The sequence below is a fragment of the Oryx dammah genome, unplaced genomic scaffold (assembly GCF_014754425.2).
Source record: "Oryx dammah isolate SB20612 unplaced genomic scaffold, SCBI_Odam_1.1 HiC_scaffold_2, whole genome shotgun sequence".
NCBI classification, from domain to species: domain Eukaryota; kingdom Metazoa; phylum Chordata; class Mammalia; order Artiodactyla; family Bovidae; genus Oryx; species Oryx dammah.
The window spans coordinates 46056274-46075241 of NW_024070186.1; the positions used below are offsets into that span (position 1 = coordinate 46056274).

General features: G+C 44.8%; 1 protein-coding gene and 1 pseudogene across 2 annotated transcripts in view; both read left to right on the forward strand.

Moving 5' to 3' along the window:
* Positions 1-18968, forward strand: part of KCNAB1 (potassium voltage-gated channel subfamily A member regulatory beta subunit 1) — a 452075-nt gene that overhangs the window by 425193 nt on the left and 7914 nt on the right. For both annotated transcript variants that reach the window (XM_040247427.1, XM_040247438.1), the window contains exons 11-13: positions 778-872; positions 10979-11099; positions 15645-15733. In XM_040247427.1, coding sequence (XP_040103361.1) covers positions 778-872; positions 10979-11099; positions 15645-15733 — 305 coding nt within the window. The remainder of the gene's footprint in view (positions 1-777; positions 873-10978; positions 11100-15644; positions 15734-18968) is intronic.
* Positions 2934-4655, forward strand: LOC120868655 (annotated as a pseudogene).

An 18968-nucleotide genomic window follows, 5' to 3' on the forward strand; every position in this document is an offset into this window, starting at 1 on the left:
GTGGGTTTTCCCCAAATTATGGATTTATACATCTGCATCTCCTACTCTGCCTGGAACTGAGTCAGAAGGGGAATTCAAGAATGGCAGACAAGTCAGGGACACAAGTTTGTGTAGGTACACATGATGCCAAAGGGAGGGAAAAAAATATATCCAACATGTACACAAGAATTTCAGATATCAGAAAACTTAAGCCACATTTTCAGGCATATTTATCGAAACAGGTTCCAGAGATAACTTTTTCATAAGAAAGGGGGGTTTACGTGAGTGGGAAAATGCTGGGTAAGAAAAAAAGGATAAAAAAAAAAAAAAAGAAAAAAAGGATAAGAACAGTTTGACAACCTAACAGTGGTTGTTATGGCTATCACTGTGTGTTCTCCATGCATCGGGCACTGTGCTCCTCCTTTGACCAGGCACTACTGAGGCACTGCGTGAACAAGTGAAGCACTGAATTTTTGTGCAAGCAAAAGTGCTTATCTCCGAGTGTAAAAAGAAACGTAAATTTGGGGCATCAGAAAACTATGGATAAGCCACGTTTTCAGGCTTGATTATATGCCCTGCTCCCCATCACCAACAGTGCACAGTTGATGGGTTTATGTTAATAAAAATGAAGCACACAGTTTGTAAATGCCTAAACTTTAATGGAATGATTTATGCTGATATTAACTCATATATCTGGCCAGCTTTTCCCCATAACTAACCAGGTCCTTTCTGAATACCCACTCACTTTTGATCCCAGTTTGCAGAAGTAACTTGTTAAGGTTTGTTTTCCTTCTATAGGCGTTGGAGCAATGACATGGTCTCCACTGGCTTGTGGCATCATCTCAGGAAAATATGGAAACGGGGTGCCTGAAAGTTCTAGGGCTTCGCTGAAGGTATTTTCCTCCACCTCTAGGAAAGAGTCTGGGCATGGGAATGAGGGAGAAAAGGAAACTGAACAGAAGAGCGCAGCAGCAGCCTGGGGCTTCCTGGCTCAGGCCGAGTGTGGCTTCAGCCTGGCAGGCATCCCCTGGCAGTCCCCCAGGCCTCTGGAGGTCCCTGCTTCTGGTCAGGCATCAGTGCAGAAAGCTCGCCTCCTCTGCGGACCGGGAGAGATGCCCAGTGACCTGGTTGGATTCGTAGGACTCAATTTCCTACACTTATTTATTCTTATATTAAGGAAGGCATTTCATTCCTCCTTTGACACTGACAGAAATGTAAAATCCATCTTCTACATAAGAGGATCTCATTTTACTTTTCTTAACAAAATTTAAGCCATAGAGGTTTAATCCATATGGGGCAAATTGGTTGTACTTGAGTAGATTTGAGGTTGGTTGACACTTCTTAATATGTGAAGGTGGGGGTTAAGGAGGGAAGGTTTGGGGCAGATACAGAACCAAGCATCCATCACTGAGGCTCAGGGCTGGCGTTTGCATAAATCAACTCTGGCTGCTGAGTTTTGCTGCTTAAATTCTTCTCTGAAGAGTAAAGATATTCAAGATCACTGACATAAAATTAACCTCCATTCAGAACATCTTGATGATTAATTTATTGGAGAGTACTCCAAACATCTCTCCTTGTTAATAACAACATGTCTGTTTTTAAAAACTTGAGAGAATGTGTAATAACATTAGAATCACAAATTACTCTGTAATGTCAAGGGAGAGAGAATATTGGCATTTTTAAAATTCACACTTGCCAAACGCCCCCAAAAGGAAGCAGAAGTCTGACACAGCCTCTTGCTTCCATCAGTACAAAGTCAGCACAAGGACAACTCAAGTTAAACCTGAACCACCAACCCTTTAATCAGTGTGGCTGGAACCACTGTGTGCTTCCCCAGTCAGGACCTTCTCCAGGCTCTAGATCTATCACTTTTCTTTCTGCTCTAACAGGTGACCTATTAGTGTGTTTGTTCTCTAAGATAATATATATATTTCCTAAAACATGGTGACATGGTCCTGCTTCTAGTTTGTATTATTATACTGATTATCCTAGAATATTAAATATGGTCTTGTGTCTGAAAAAGTCAAAAGTTTTGAGTAAGTTAGCAAAGAAAAACTAAAAGCATTTTAGGAAAGAAGGGATAAAAGGAGGATGGCAAGAAAAGCATTGAAAATTGTGATTTTAGCTGAGCACCTACTGCTTGCCAAGCACTGGGATAAGTGTTTGTTTTTTACCTCCTTTTATCCTCACAAAGATAAATGGATACAGATGGCTTTTAGTCAGTTGTAGCTAAGGACGTAAGTTTTCTTACATTCTTTCAGAGACCTTCTGAAAAACTCATAGTGCTTCCATATACGTGGGGTGTTTGTTCTCAGACTATCCTTATAAGAGGGTAAACCTTTTCCAGATGCAGAAACTGAGAACAAAGATATTAGATAACAATCCAAGGGCATAAACTCATAATAAAGTTAGCAGTAGAACCCAGGTCTCCTGGCTCTCAGTTCCTCTCCCTAAAAGCATTTTTGTTTCCCTTCAAATTAATGTTTTTAAATGAGGAAGAAGTAGCAGCACTGTATTTGGAGTATATGATTGACTGATCTCCATCACTGTTTGAGAAAAGCTTACAAATAGCTGAAACCCTGCTTAAAATGCACTAACTAAAGGGGGGCGGGGGGAAGGAGTTGCAGAATATTTGAAGGTAGCTAAGCCCAAAACCAACTCAAAAAATATTTCTTGTTGACTTTTCAGCATTTATTGAAGCATCCTTAACAGTAAGCATTAAAGAGTCTCCAAAGGTAAAAGGAAGCCAGTCACAAAGCACACTTCTTAATTCATCAGCCTAAGTGCTTTCTTGACTAATAATATATGTACACTTAGAAAAGCCACTTGAGTAACTAAAGCAAAATTAATGTCACTAATAATAATGTTATATATGTGTGTGTGTATATATATATCTCAACCTTAAGAGTGAGCGAGAATTCTAACAGTAAAAACATTTTTTTAAAAAATGAAGCATGTCGGCCTTGAGGCGCTCGGGCTACGGCCCCAGAGACGGCCCGTCTTACGGCCGCTACTACGGGCCTGGGGTGGAGATGCGCTGGTGCTCCGGCCTCCGTCCATCTACCCGCCGCGCGCCGAGCCTCCCCCGCCTCGCATTTCCAGGCAGGGGCCGGGGGCGGCCCGGCGGAGACCACCTGGCTGGGGGAAGGCGGAGGAGGCGATGGTTACTACAAGTCTGGAGGCGCCTGGTCAGAGCCGGGTCGTGCTGGCGGAGGCCACCAGGAGCAGCCACCATATCCTAGCTACAGTTCTAACTACTGGAATTCTGCTGCCCGACATCGGGCTCCTTCCCCAAGTACACAGCCTGTAAGACCGGAAACGCAAAGCCAGAGTGTGAATTCTTAGACAAATGGGGGATACGGCCCACCATACCCCACTGGCCCGGGGACAAATACTGCCTCATGGCCTGGGGCCTATTACACAGCTAGGTATGCTCAGACCAATTACTCCACAGAGGTTCCCAGCACTTACCGTTCAGCTGGCAACAGCCCAAGCCCAGTCTCCCGTTGAATGTACCCCCAGCAGGACTGCCAGACTGAAGCACCCCCTCTTAGGGGGCCAGGTTCCAGGATATCCTGCTCCACAGAACCCTGGAATGAACGTACCCATTACCCTTATGGGGATGGTAATCATAGGACCACCCATACGACCCCAGGAGGACTCATGGGCGCCTCCAGGTGCTTATGGAATGGGAACCCAATACCTCTGGCCTTCAGCTGTGCCCTCAGGATCACCGGGGAGTCTCTACACGAACGAAAGCACTTCATCGTGGCCTAGCAGTGGTCACCTCAGCCACCTCCTTCACCGCCACTCCCACAGCCTAAGGACTCCTCCTACACCTACGGCCGACCAGATCAAGGAATGAGCCAGCACAACTTTCCTTGCAGTGTCCATCAGTACCGGAGTCCTCATCAGTGAACGACAACAGTTTGGCGCTTTTGGATTCGCAGGTCCAGTATAGTGCTGAGCCTCATCTCTACGGTAATGCCACCCACGAACATCCCAGCACTCGAGACCAGGGTAATCATCTTGCTGAAGAGTGTTTATCTTCAGATGAAGGGACTCCCCCAAGCATTAAAAAAAATCACACATGTGCTGGAGAAGGTCCAGTATCTTGAGCAAGAAGTAGAAGAGTTCATAAAGAAAAGAGACAGACAAAGCCTACTGGCTTCTGGAAGCAATGCTAATCAAGGAACTTCTAGAACTGGATTCAATTGAAACTGGGGGCCAGGACTCCGTTCCAGCAGGCCGGGAAAGAGGCAGTTTGTAAAATCCAGGCCATACTGGAAAAATTGGAAAAAAAAGGGATTATGAAGGGATTTAGAACAAAGGAGAAGCCTGTTTCTAACTCAACCAAAGAACTCTTGATTTTGGTTAATTATGCTGTTTTTGAAATGCCTGTTGACAACAAGAAGCAATACATTCCAACTTTCCTTTGATAGAAAGCTTGAAAAACTGGTAAAGGACTTGGAAGAACAGTTGGGTTATGAGTTATTTTCAGACCAGTGAATGTAATAGGGAGCTCTCGGGTTATCCGTAATCCCAAGTAGACTCGCCTGGTAAGAAATATATGGGTGCCATTGGCAAGCTGCTTCTTATCAGTGGGAGGGGAATTGGAAATGGCACCCCACTCCAGTACTCTTGCCTGGCAAATCCCATGGACGGAGGAGCCTGGTAAGCTGCAGACCATGGGGTCACTAATAGTCGGACATGACTGAGTGACTTCACTTTCACGTTTCACTTTCATGCATTGGAGAAGGAAATGGCAACCCACTCCAGTGTTCTTGCCTGGAGAATCCCAGGGACAGCAGAGCCTGGTGGGCTGCCATCTGTGGGGTCGCAGAGTTGGACACAACTGAAGCGACTTAGCAGCAGCAGCAGCAGCAGCAGCAGCAGCAGCAACAACAGTCTCCTCAGAAACCTACAGAAAAAGATTGGAGGTTCTTATGACAGGCTCTGTTTTTTTAAAACATCTGGATAACTTGTCACATTTTTGTACATTGTAACTGCTTTCACCATACACTTTGTGTGTAAATTACAGCTGGGACTTTAGCCCCTTTGGACCTCTGTTTTGTTTTGTTATTTGCAGTTCACAAATATAGTATGATTCTCTTAAAAAAAAAAAAAAAGAGCTAGACAAATAGATAAATAAGATGGCAACTTTCACCTTCCCCCAAAATAGAATGGTTGGTATTTCACACTGGCTATTCTAAGTTACACCAATAAAATAAAGATGCTAATATTTTATTTTGGTTGTAAACACTGAACTGTTAGGTATTAACCTATCTTTTAGAAAGTAATACTACCCATGTGGCTTTCTTGGAGGCTGCATGTGGCCCACCACTGTTCAAAGACTTCTAAATCAGTGTCATCAGCACTGACTTCACTGCTGAGCTAAACACCACTACTTCTTCGTGTCTATTAGACACCACCACATGGCTATCCACACTCCCCAAAACCTGCCCAGAATCCTCAGTGAACAGTGCCTCCACCCATCCCTTGGTCATCCCAGTCTGAAGCCAAGGCATTATCTCAGTCTGCCTCTCCTCCCTAAGTCTTATCCAGCAGGACACCAACTCCTCCAGTCCACATCCTGACCTCAGTGGTCCTTCCCTTGCACCACCCTTGTTTAGATCATCATCATTTCTTTCCTCGTTTGCCACAATAACCTCCCATCTAGACTCTCTGATTCACCCCTCTTTTTCAACTACCCACCAATTATCTACTATCCATATTAATTATGTGACCAAATATCTTTCTAAAAGATTAATCTGACTATATAATAACCTTGCCCTAAATCCTTAATGACTTCCCAATATTGAGTATATGACAAAACCTAAAAACCCACAGACAAGTGTTCAAGGAAATACTCTTGGGGTCTTAATTGAGCCCATTTTTCCATTCTTGTCTCTCCTCAATGGAGAAGGCAATGGCACCCCACTCTAGTACTCTTGCCTGGAAAATCCCATGGACAGAGGAGCCTGGTGGGCTGCAGTCCATGGGGTCGCTACTAGTCGGACACGACTGAGCGACTTCACTTTCACTTTTCACTTTCTTGCATTGGAGAAGGAAATGGCAACCCACTCCAGTGTTCTTGCCTGGAGAATCTCAGGGACGGGGGAGCCTGGTGGGCTGCCGTCCATGGGGTCGCACAGAGTTGGACACAACTGAAGCGACTTAGCAGCAACAGGCTCTCCCCAAATCATATTAGTTCATTTTTTCACCCAAACACGCTATACTTATTTTTGCCTCCCAGAAATGCCCTCTTTTTATCTGGCTGTGGAAAGCCATCTCTAAAGACAAAGCTTGGTTGTCTTCACTCTGTGAAGCCTGTCCTTACTTTGCAAAACTTCAGTTATTGGTACCTTCCGCTAACATTCCACAAATACTTCTTACAGAGTCTTGGAATCCTCTGACTGCAAGCAACAAAACGCAGTTCAACTTTATTTAATCAAAGAAGGGAGCACTCCCTGGGAAAGATGGAGGGGGGTGGCCTCAGGGGTGACTCTGTCCATAGATTCGCCCATTGTCAGGACTCTCCATCTCCTCTGTTTTTCTCCACAGATGTCATTTTCTGCTACTACAAATGGGTCTTCTTCATGAGCCCAGGAACAAGAAAGCTAGTGACTGCCAGGCTTACATCCTTAAAGGCATACAATCTGAGAGAAAAGAGAATTTTGTTTAACAGCTTCGGAACAGAGAAGACTGGCCAAGCTTGGGTCATATGCCAACCTAGTAGACCAGTGACAGGGGCCCAAAGGACAAGGTGCTGTGCCTAGTTCATGGCTTGCACTGATGGTGGGGTATTTCCCATAAAGAAGCAGTACAAACATAGCTTCTGAGGAAATCACTGAGGGGGCACCCCAACTACAAAACACTTCTCAAGTTATCAGACAATGATTCATGAATACCTTTAGGATAGAAACTGAAACCTACTCACATAACTCACCACAGAGCCTGGCACATGATAGGTACTCAACAGTTGTTTCTTGATTGAATACAATAAGCCATAACCAAGGATCAATAATGTCTGATCAACAGACCAGGTGAAGTGAAAGTTGCTCAGTCGTGTCCGACTCTTTGCAACCCCATGGACTGTATAGTCCATGGGATTTTCCAGGCCAGAATACTGGAGTGGGTAGCCTTTCCCTTCTCCAGGGGATCTTCCCAACCCAGGGATCGAACCCAGGTCTCCCACATTGCAGGCGGATTCTTTACCAGCTGAGCCATAAGGGAAGCCCAAGAATACTGGAGTGGGTAGCCTATCCCTTCTCCAGTGGATCTTCCCAACCCAGGAATGGAACCGGGGTCTCCTGCATTACAGGCGGATTCTTTACCAAGTGAACTATCAGAGACCAAGTGAGCAGCTTTTAAATAAAAAGTTTAAATACAAATGAAAAGTGCAATAAGATTTATGGACAGTTCTTCCCTATTATTAGGAACATACGTTATAGAAAAAAAAAAAAAACAGAAAAATGTATACCTTTTTGTCAAAGGGAAAGAGGAACATGCAAACATAGGTGGAGCAAAGAAATGGGGAGAGGGACAGTCCAAGAACTCCAGGTGTTCACATTAAGATACTAAGGATATTTTCACATTATGGAACAATTTCAGAAGGAAAAATTTTAGCACCAACATTTTACCTAGACATTTTTACCTCAATAATGAAGACTTTGCTGCTCTTTTGAGCCAAAGACTTCAATTGTTTAGCTAGAAATAGTCAATGATCTTGAATGCTTAATTAGGCCCAGTAATGAAATGTGACTGATTCTGTCCATGACTTTACAGTTGCTGCCCAAGTTACAGGCTGGGATTAACTGACAGCCAACCAGGGTGTTTGGGGTATATCTCACAGGTTATTCCCATCCTGCTACGGTTATCTGTAAAATGGCAGTCCCAGAGATAATGGCCACAGCATTAGAAGATGGCAAAGAAACAGGCTTTAGGATATTTTAAAGAATTTTGTGACTTATGTATAAAAGTATTAGCTCAGTAATCTATTGAGAAGAAAGCTCATTCAGTTGTTCCTTTGGCAAATATTTACTGAGTGTCTAGCCAGTGCTGAGGACTGAGGAGAGGATGAATGAGACAGTCTCAACCCTAAGGAGTAACTCAGGGACTTGTTGGAGACAGACATGAGAAGGGGTGAATTATGAAACTATGTGGAATCCACAAGCACTGTGGATACACATAGGGCTGCCAGTCGAGTCATACTGCATTAAGGAGGAAGTGTCTGCGTTCAATCTGAAAAACTGAAGACAATTATTTTTACTGTGTGGAATCCTGGTTTCTCAGATCCTTTCCTCATCGCCATATTGGCTGAGCCCCTCCTCTGTGTCAACCACTGTGTCAAGACTGGAGATGCTGACACGAACAAGAAGCCATTCCTGCCTTCCACTTAGTCAGAAGGAACAATCTGCATGTAATCAAATCACTGGAGGAATAGGATTAAGCAATATAATAGGAGTGGAAGACGAAATTTCATCTTTTGATTCATGGACTACTGCCTGTTGTCCACAAGCTGGGTTTATTATTGCATACAACCACACCTATGGTCAATCTTCTTACCAAAAACACTGGTTCACTTCCATATTTAATTGAAATTTTAGTTAAGCTTCATCTCCTCCCTATGCAAACATTTTCCCATTTGTAAAACCATTAAAGATATTTATTTTCAAAACACATTTGTTTCCTTTGGTATGAGGGAAGCAGTGTAAATACTATGCATCTACTTTTACAAAACCCTAACCTGCTTATGTTTCCCAGTGATTAGAGCAAGATTGATGTTGAGGGTAGAGAGAAAAGTACTCAATAAATGAATGTTTGGTATTTGTTATTTTTAGAAATCTTCCTCTCAGAGCTTCCATGGTGGCTCAGTGGCAAAGAGTCTGCCCACCATTGCAGGAGACACAGGTTCGATCCAGGAAGATCACACATGCCACATGGCAACTAAGCCCATGGGCTGTAACTACTGAACCTGTGCTCCAGAGCCTAGGAGCTGAAATTACTGAGTCCACATGCCACAGCTACTGAAGTCCCACATTCTAGAGCCCGTGCTCCACGATAAGAGAAGCCACCACAATGAGAAGCCTGCACACAGCAACAAAGACCCAGCACAGCCAAAAATAAAAAAAAGAAATTAAATTAAATTAAAAAAAGAAATCTTCCTCTCATTATGGAGTGTGTATGTAATGCAAACATTGCATTCACACACGCACACACACTCAACACACATATCCAACTTGTAACTCAATCCTAAGAATAAAAATGTGTTGCTGATAATAAGATTAAAAAAACTGGAATTTCATAAGATTGATAAATCAGTCAGTTATTCTTTATGTGTGTGGTATATACTGAAACCTGAGGAACTGTCCTAGTAGTAAAAAGCAATAACTCAAAGAGGCTTTTGGCTATTGGTTTTCAAGCTTTTTTTTTTTTTTTTTCTTTGCATTTGAATAACAGACATACTGGTCCCTTGAAAGATGTTATGAGATTGAAATGAGGATGGGTGATATTTTTCCCCTTGAGGACAGGAGAAAGTAAGTTCAGGGACTTTCTGATGTACCCAGCATGCTGCCACGGAAGTGCTGATTGCTCTTAACTGTCCACCTCATCACTGCTGGCACCAGCCATCACCTCCAAGGAGATGCCCCCAGGCTGTGCTTCCTCCTGGAAGAAGCTGAGGTCTCTGGAGTTGAGACTGGGAAAACTCTTGGCCATTTTGCTAAGTAAACTTCATGTAAGGAGCCAGACCATAAGCCTCTGAGATCTAGGAGGAGAACAAAACTGGGTGTGCTTGTTCTTTCTTCATTTCATATCTGCAAAATCATTCCAGAAATCACAACAAAACAATGCAGTTGCCTTTTTCTTTGGAAATACTGTCTTGTAATGATGAAAAAAATACTTGAAAGCCAGCAGCCTACTGAAATCACGTGGGTGGAGATTTGGTGATGACTGCCCAGCTTTCTGCTGCCTTTGAGATGAGACGGAAAAGGTCTGTGGTGGCAACCATGTCACAACACACACAGTGGAGGAAGCCCACTTTGCCACACAGGGGACGGTTCTTACTGTCACTAAAACAGACTAACATTCTTACAAATATTCTTTTCCTTTGGGTTGTACAGTGCTAGTTTTGTACATAAGAGTCTGTTGCTCCTTGTTTCATAGTAAGAGCAGAACCTTCTGGAAAATAGGGCATTGAGAAGTTCTAAAAGATTTCTTTCCTTACATTTAGGAAATTAGGCACACTTTATAGGCTACATCAGAGTCAGCCTCATCTTATAGGTTTTAAAGATTAGTTTCCCATTTACCTTTATAAGCATCCTTGCCTTTTTAAGTTTCAAAAATTATACAAAAATGTAATACACATTTGGGAAAGTCTTTATCCACTTTATCCACTTTAAAAATGTACTGGTACCTATCAGTTATACTATTCACATGTGCTTCTAGAAAGGAGTGGAGAAAGCTAACGATAAAACTGCACTAAAAGAATACAGGAGAGACTAGGAGTAAATTGAAGGCAAGAGGGAGAAAGACAGCTACAGCAAGAATGTAACATAATGACTTCCTGTGAGCAGAAAGCTTGGCATCCAATTTTCTGCACAAAAAAAGAAACATAATAGACCTTGGTGAAATGTAAATACCTTCCCCCCCAACTACCCACCTACATTCTAAGGGCTATCACAATAAGAACCATCTTTTCCAGACGGGATATGATTGATTATATGTCAGGATTTTAACAACTTTTGTACATGTCGATGAATTTGAATGGTGAGCTGTAGACAAAATCAATCTGTCTTGAACCAATAAATAAGGTGCGAGACCACGGGGAACATTTCTTTGCATGAAGACATAAGCGTCCTTGTTTGTATCAAACAGAAAGGTCAGGGCCAAGAAGACTCCGGAATTCACTACAAGGCTCTTATATTTAACAGAGTTGACAGTCTTTGCATCAAACCTTTACCAGACATTAACATTGAAATGTTCTTCTTATCTCTAGTGCTACCAGTGGTTGAAGGAAAGAATTGTGAGTGAAGAAGGGAGAAAACAGCAAAACAAGCTGAAAGATCTTTCCCCGATCGCAGAGCGTCTGGGATGCACGCTACCTCAGCTAGCCGTGGGTGAGAGAGTCACTGGGGACGGAGGCCCTGCTGGGTCACAAAGAGTGAAAGCATTCTCTATTACTGAGTCACATCTCTCACATGGTAAAATACCTAGTGTAGGGGCAGACAATCTCTGAAGCAAACACTCCCGGTTAAGTCTGTTGAAAATGAGGTTTTGTAGAGTTCCTCAGAGTGTTCCACATGCTGAAACACTTTTCTCACTTCCTCTCCTTTCTCTTATAAGACAGTTTAAACAAGAACATGAGCGTCAGTGAAAAGGCACACATCCTCACAGTGTCAAGGGTGAGCATCCCTGAACTATGTGGTGACATCCACTGCTTGTGGCTCAATTTTCCTTCCCTGTTGAAGCTAAGGCAGGGTTGGTGAGAGGCTGAGAAGCAGAGCTGTGACTGAGGCCAAGCCACTGCCACATGGAAAGCCTGTCTTAGGGGAGCAGCGTCTCAAAACTTCTGAGGGCCATGAAGATGATTCTTCTGACACTGTGGAGTCAATGAGAGGTCACGGTCACTGGTGACAATTGAAATCCACACTGTATCAGAACAGTCCCAGAGAAATACAATGTGCATCATTTGTTTAACTTTTAGATTTCCAGGAGCCATGTTAAAAAAGTAAAAGAGAAATAGATGAAATTAATTTTTAAATGGACTACATTTAATACGATATGGCCAAAATATTGTCATTTTAACATGTAATAAATATAAAAAGCTTATTATATTTTTTATAATAATATTTCACACACTTTCCTGCAAAATCCAGAGTGCATTTTGTACCTATAGAATATGTCAATTCAGGCTAAACACATTTCTGATGGTCAATAGCCACAAGTGGTGAGAGACTGTGGATTAAACCAAAAAGCTAGATTTTCAGTTCCCTTGCTGAGGAGTATCTGCCAGGCTCTGTGATAAGCTCTCTATGCTCATCATCTTGTCTCCGTAATTGTCAGAACAATCCCACAAAGTATATAGTGGTCCTCGACCTAATCCTCCATCACCGACGTTAATGGAGTTTACCTACTGTTATCACCCCTTTACCAGAGAAGGCAATGGCACCCCACGCCAGTACTCTTGCCTGGAAAATCCTATGGATGGAGGAGCCTGTGGCTGCAGTCCATGGGGTCGCTAAGAGTTGGATACGACTGAGCGACTTCACTTTCACTTTTCACTTTCATGCATTGAAGAAGGAAATGGCAACCCACTCCAGTGTTCTTGCCTGGAGAATCCCAGGGACGGGGGAGCCTGGTGGGCTGCCGTCTATGGGGTCGCACAGAGTCGGACATGACTGGAGTGACTTAGCAGCAGCATCACCCCTTTACAAATGGAGAAGAGGCTGAAAAAAATTCATGTGGTAGCTGTGAGAAGAGAATAATGAGTATAGATTCTAGAACAAATTCACAAGGAGTAAGAAATAGCAGGAATTGGGATAAATCAGATACAGTGAACCAATGAGATAAAAAAGTTCAAGATAAGTTTTGTGCAAATAAAATAACAGAATATTTGTTAAATGCTTGACCCTTCTGATATTAGAAGGCAGAAGGATCATAGTTGGCAGTAGTCATAGAAAGATGGAAATGGAAGGAGGCTTTAGGGGGGGAAGACCATTTGCCTAAGTATGACTATTGCTTTAACCCTCTCTTCTAAAAAACAGTTTAATGTGATTAGTTAGCATCCCTAGAGCTTTAATGAATGCAGTATAAGGTATTAGCTATTGACCATAAGCAAGTTATTTAACTTGCTATCAGTTTTATCATCTGCAAAATGGTTATAATAGTATATATCTTGCAAATGTGTTGAGTAAAAGGAAATTATGTATGTAAAGCAGAGTAGGCTCAGTAAGTAACTAGTGAAGATGAGAATGAAGATGATGATGGTTTTGCAAAGAATCAGACACCCTGTGCTAAAACTGTGTCCACTCAGCCATCGTATATGGTCAGAGGTATAGGCACAAAGGAAAACACCTGTTCTTAAACCATAGCCATAAATATGGTTGTTAGGTGGTAACATGGAAGTGAGTATTGAATATAGCTCTGAAAGAGACAGAAGAATACTGTCTTTCTAAAGAGAAAATCCTTACAACATTTAGACTTTCACTAAATGTCAGATGTACATGACTCTTTACAGAGTCCGAGTTTAAGTTAAAACATACTTTTTTTCCTTTTCCTCCCTCTGTGTCCCCAGGTGTCTTTCTTGCCTGTCATTTTTTTTCTTTTCTTTGTAAACAAGTAGTTTTGTTTTTAACCACAGAACTCTCAAACCGAGAGGGAAATTATTTCCAGGCATATTACTTTTGATCTAGTAGAAGTGTGGGGGAAGGGGAGATCCTCTGGCAGAAAACAAGCTACTTGAGCCCACCTGTGGGCTGGTTCCCATGTCTCACATCTGCACAGGAGCCGGCATGCACACTTTGTTCATAAAGAGGCACTCTGGATGCGCCTGTAGGTGACCCCTGATTAGATGCTGATTATCCAGAATCATCTGTTACCCCTGGTGTTGGCTGGCCCTGCCCAGTGAGTTCTCCTACGCCTGGCTGCCCACAGGGGAATCAGCTGTTGCTGACATCAAGTAGTTTATGGGCAATAATTTTCCTAGTGCCCTGCTCAGAACTTCCACAAGTGCCAGAGTTCTAAGTGCAAAGCAGGAAATAAAGCAGCCAAAAAAAAAAAAAAAAGCCTGGGATCACTTGGCTTGTTGCCTTCATCAGGCATTATTTTGCCCATGTGGAAGGATTTAGTGATTGCCTTAAAAGGTCTGAGCATGGTAACAGCTTAACAGCATCAGTTGGTAGCACAGCCTGAGCAAACAGAGGGAGGAGAGGCCTTAAGGGATGCCCATCAATTATTCACGCCCCCATTTACTCAACCAACATCTAAAAAGCACCTACTCTGTGCAGGTGCTGGGCTGGGTGCTGCAAATAACACACGTCTCACACTCTGGTGGACAAGTCAAGAAAGTAATGGATACTTTTAACACAGTGTGATGATAAAACGTATTAGTCACTCAGTTATGTCTGACTCTGTGTCCCCATGGACTGTGTAGCCCGCCAATCTCTTCTGTCCATGGAATTCTCCAGGCAAGAATACTGGAGTCGGTTGCCATTCCCTTCTCCAGGGGATCTTCCCAACCCAGGGATCAAACCCGTGTCTCCTGCATTGCAGGCGTATTCTTTACCATTTGAGCTACCTGGGAAGCCCAACTGAGAAGGGCATTGTAGCAGTGGGAGGAGGGAAGTAACATGTAGGAGTGCCAAACCCAGCCTGGGACTCAGGGAAGGACTTTGGGAGAAGGCTGTGCCCATGAGGAATTCCAAATGATGAAGTAGATATTAATGAGGCAAAGGCACATTCCAGACCAAGGGGACCGCTTAAGCCAAGGGCTGAAGGAGGAGAAACAGCATGATATTTGGGGATGGAGAGGATTCACAGATAGTGCTGCTGACACACAAATGTCAAGGGCAGGGAGTGAGGAGACAGGAAGCTAGACCAGGGATCGAACCCACATCCCGTGTGTTGGCAGGCGGATTCTTAACCACTGGACCACCAGGCAAGTCCAGAGGCTTACTTTAGAATGAGAGAAATTTGATTGTTTTCTTGATAAAGAGGAGAGCAGTAAGAAATAAAAAATCCATGAAAACAAAACAGGAAGAGAAGAGTGAATCTAATCAAGTCCAAGAAAAGGCAAAAGGAGTGGGATCAGCACAGTTTGGCTTTGAACAGACATGACCCCATAGCCTCTGAAACTGGAGGGGTGTGTGTGTGTGTGTGTCTGTGTGTGTGTGTGTCTGTGTGTGTGTCTGTGTGTCTGTCTGTGTGTGTCTGTGTGTCTGTGTGTGTCTGTGTGTGTCTGTGTCTGTGTGTGTCTGTGTCTGTGTGTGTCTGTGTCTGTGTGTGTGTCTGTGTGTGTGTACTTGGGTCCGTAGGCTAATGGGGAATTAAGGGATATCCTACCTGAGGGATTCAAGTTTCTGCACTAAGTAGGAGGCTGGGTTATCTGCTGAAGGCGACAGGGCCAAGATTGAATAGGGGTTTAAGGGCAGAGGCTGCTACAGGTAAAGACGGAGTGAGGGGTTAGAGGGTTAGCAAGAGAGATGATCTCCACGAATCTCATGTCAGGAAGAGAGGGAGTCCAGACAGGGCTGACAGGTCAGTGGAAACAAAGGGTCCAGATCAGATACACAAAGTCTACAAGGACTCCACAGAACAGATGAGGGGAAAGTGACAGCATGAATGAGATGGAAAGACAGTTGGAACAGGAATCCAGACGTCCATCCATGAGCTGAGTCAGGTGTCTTCAGGAACAAGGCTGTGTTCCCCGACTGGATGCCCAGTGGGGCAGAGGAGGCCTAAGGCCACAGTTCACGTGCACGGATTCTACCAAGTCCTCCACACGACAGGGGGCGCTGCTGAGGCTCTTTATCCCGGAGTGCACCTCCATCCTCCCACAAAGTTAACACCTTTTGGTTGCAACAGAGGAAGCTGCAGATGGTGTTTGCAAACTCATCAACAGTCAGAAGTGCTTTGCCTTCCTGACCCGGTGCTCTCTCTTCCAGCGTGGTGCCTGAGGAACGAGGGTGTGAGTTCCGTTCTCCTGGGATCATCCACTCCTGAGCAGCTCATTGAAAACCTCGGTGCCATTCAGGCAAGTATTGCAGCCCCTGCCACCCAGCTCCAGGGAGTCTCCTGCTGCCTTTGAGGATGTCCCCAGCAGTGTCCTGGCTACCCGCCGCCCACCCACCTCTGTCCTTCATCGCCTCAGGGCTGAGTTGCATGACAGCCCGGATACAGGGAAGGGGGGAGAGGAGAAATGGGCACAAAGGCAAAAGAAGCCACAGAACTTTCACAGTACGTGGATCCAGGGATGTCCTCTTCTTATTAAGTCTCCTCCACGCTTATTTCTTGGGACGGTTTGTGTCTGTGGACAGTGTGTTTTTAAGACCCAAGCAGTGTTACACTTGGCAACTGGGTTCCCAGGTCCAAGCATGAAAGCCTTCCCTATAACTGGCTTGAAATGGAGCAGCCATGTATTCACTTTTTTTCCCTACAAATATTTATTGTCAGTCTGCTGTATGCCAAGCCCCTCCTTTCTGCTCTCCTAGTATCCTATATTCCTCTCTCCATCACAGCACTTCTGTAGTATAATTGCTTGTCTCCCCTGAGGTCAGAGACCTGTGTCTTTCTTGCTTCTCCATTGATTTTCCAGTTCCTAGGACCCCATGGCCCTTAATCAACTCAAGAAATGCCTATTGAATCAATGAATGTTTGCCACACTGAAGACAAATAGGTTCAGAATTCCAGGATCACCTCTCCCTAATAGTGGTTTCAGGAGCATCCACCCCCACTTTCTCCCCTGCAGGGAATGCCAAGCCTGGATGGTGCCTGAAGTACCCAGGAAGCCTCTAAGGGTAGCAGGAGGGGAAGAGAGTGATGTTCTGGGAGTCCTGGAGAGGGGTGGGGTTGGTGGCTGTGGTGACCATCCCATCCCTAAAGGCCACATTTCAGTCCTCAGCCTGCCTCATGCTCAGCCCAGCCAGGGGCCGCAGGAACGAGCACATCCACAACTCTTGCCACAGCTGTCACCTGCCCTGACAGCTAGGGTAGTTTGCTCACTGGATAACAGAACTGTCTTAACAGCTTCTCAACTGTCCCTCCTTCCCTGAAACCAGCACTTAGCCCTGTTACGTCTCTCAGAAGGAAGCAGATGGAGATGGGGGCAAACTAAACTTAAAATGTTTTAAAACTCTTTTGAAAAACAGCCCTGAATATGCTGGAGATAAAAGTGCAAACCTCCTACCCATCATCCCCTTTCTTAGGGCTGTGCAGCTGGGTAAACACCCGTGCCTCTGGTTCTGAGAAACCCCCAGCCCCACAACCCTTCCCGGATTGTGGGGTTCCCCGTCTCTGCCTGGGGAATGTTCCTCTTATGAAAGCCACTCCCATCTTCTCTTATTTTCACTTATGCTTTGGAAACAGATAAAGGCTACACAATGAGGAGGAGGCAACAGAGGAACAGTCTATACACAAAGGAACTGAAATGCAATAGTGATTTCAATTCCACTAATAATATATTGAGCAAAGCCTGAGAGACAGTGAAGGACAGGGAGGCCTGGCGTGCTGCAGTTCATGGGGTTGCAGAGTCAGACACGACAGAGCAACTGATCAACAATACATATTGAGTGCTTATTCTGTGTCTGGCACCATGTTAGGCAGAGAGCGTTCTAAGTACAGGTCACTGCCCTCAAGAGCTCACGGGCTGCCTGAGAAAGAGTGAATTAAGCAAGCTTGCTCTGTAGCTGGCACTGGGCACACCACAAAAAGCAGACACGTATCACCCAGCCTGCAAGGAGCTGACATTCCAGTGGGAGAGGCACATAACAGATGTATAATTTCAAGTGAAAAGGGATAAATAAATAAATAAAGATGGTGTTTTAATAGAGACCAACTGGGAAACAGTTGAGTCCACTTGAGATAATGTCCTTGCCAAAGGCCCCTTTGGAATATGTATATTCTGAAACCTGGAAGCGGAGGACACAGCATGTGAAAAGCCCTGCAAAAAGCAGACATAAGGAAGAGCAGTGCAGAGGTGCTGAGATGGGGAGTGTGTGTGTGTGTGTGCGTGTGCCTGTGTGTGCGCTCAGACTGTGACGCCTTGGACTGTGGGGTGTGTGTGCGTGCGCTCAGTCGTTTCTGACTGTGACGCCTTGGACTGTGGCCCACCAGGCTCCCCTGTCCATGGGATTCTCCAGGCAAGAATACTGGAGTGGGCTGCCATGCCCTCCTCCAGGGGACCTTCCTGACCCAGAGACTGAACCCGTCGCTCGCATCTCCTGCAGTGGCAGGCAGGTTCTTTACCACTAGGCCATCTGGGAAACCTGGGATGGAAAGGCACTTGGCTTTTCTCCGGGGAGCACAAGCCTGAGGCTAATGTGGTCAACATGCAGTGAGCATAACGGGTGGTGAGCACAGGCAGGGAACAGGTCACGCAAAACAGAAAGCTAACGCAGGCAGAGTTTTGTACTACTCATAGGAAATCCTTTGGAGGGTTTTAAGAGAAGGGATACACTGTTATTTGAATTATTAAAGATTGCTTTGGCTGCTGTGTGAAATGCAAAATGAAGAAAGGCAAGGATGGGTTATCCAGGTGACAGGTGATGGTGGCTGGACTAGCAAGGATTCCATAGGTTTTGGTGAGACACGGCTTGCGGATGGCTTGGCAAGAAGAGGGAGGAGTTGAGGATTCCTATCAGGCTAATGGAGTGATCACTGTCATTCCAAGGGGAGGCTAGAACTGCTTGAGATGGTACCTACGAAAAAATAAAGAGGTAACTCCTGGCTTGTGGGAGTTCTTCAGATAGCCAAAGATATATTTCAGAGGAGAACTGAGTCCGTAATCTTCCCAAAGCATTTCCTCCCTAACTCTGGCTGTTAGCAGAATGGGGCTTCCGTGCTCTAAGGGTAAGAGAAAGGGGGTGTTATCAAGCAGGGAGCTGTTACCTGGAGGGCTTACTGTCCCCTCTCCCTTCCTACCCCACCTTCCGTGAGCCCAGCATCAGAGATTCCGCCCTTGGCAAGCTGTGACTGGGCCCCTCCATACAGTGAGAGTAGACTGGGTGGCTGGGGGCTCCCAGCAGTGGTAGGTGAGATTGAATAAAAGAGTGCAGTGTCTGGACCTATGAAGAAGGAAGTTTGTAATGGGCAAAGGCAGGCAGCTGCTCCAAGGAATGAATGTGCCTAAGGTGAGCATAAACTGGAGAGGCATTTATCAATCAGGGCCTCAACAGATCAGACTGGAGAGAAGCCGCAGCTGCAGGCAGCCCTCCTGCACAGGTCCCCATCCTCCAGCCTTAAATCCCCTCTGAGGTTCCCCACCACCTACT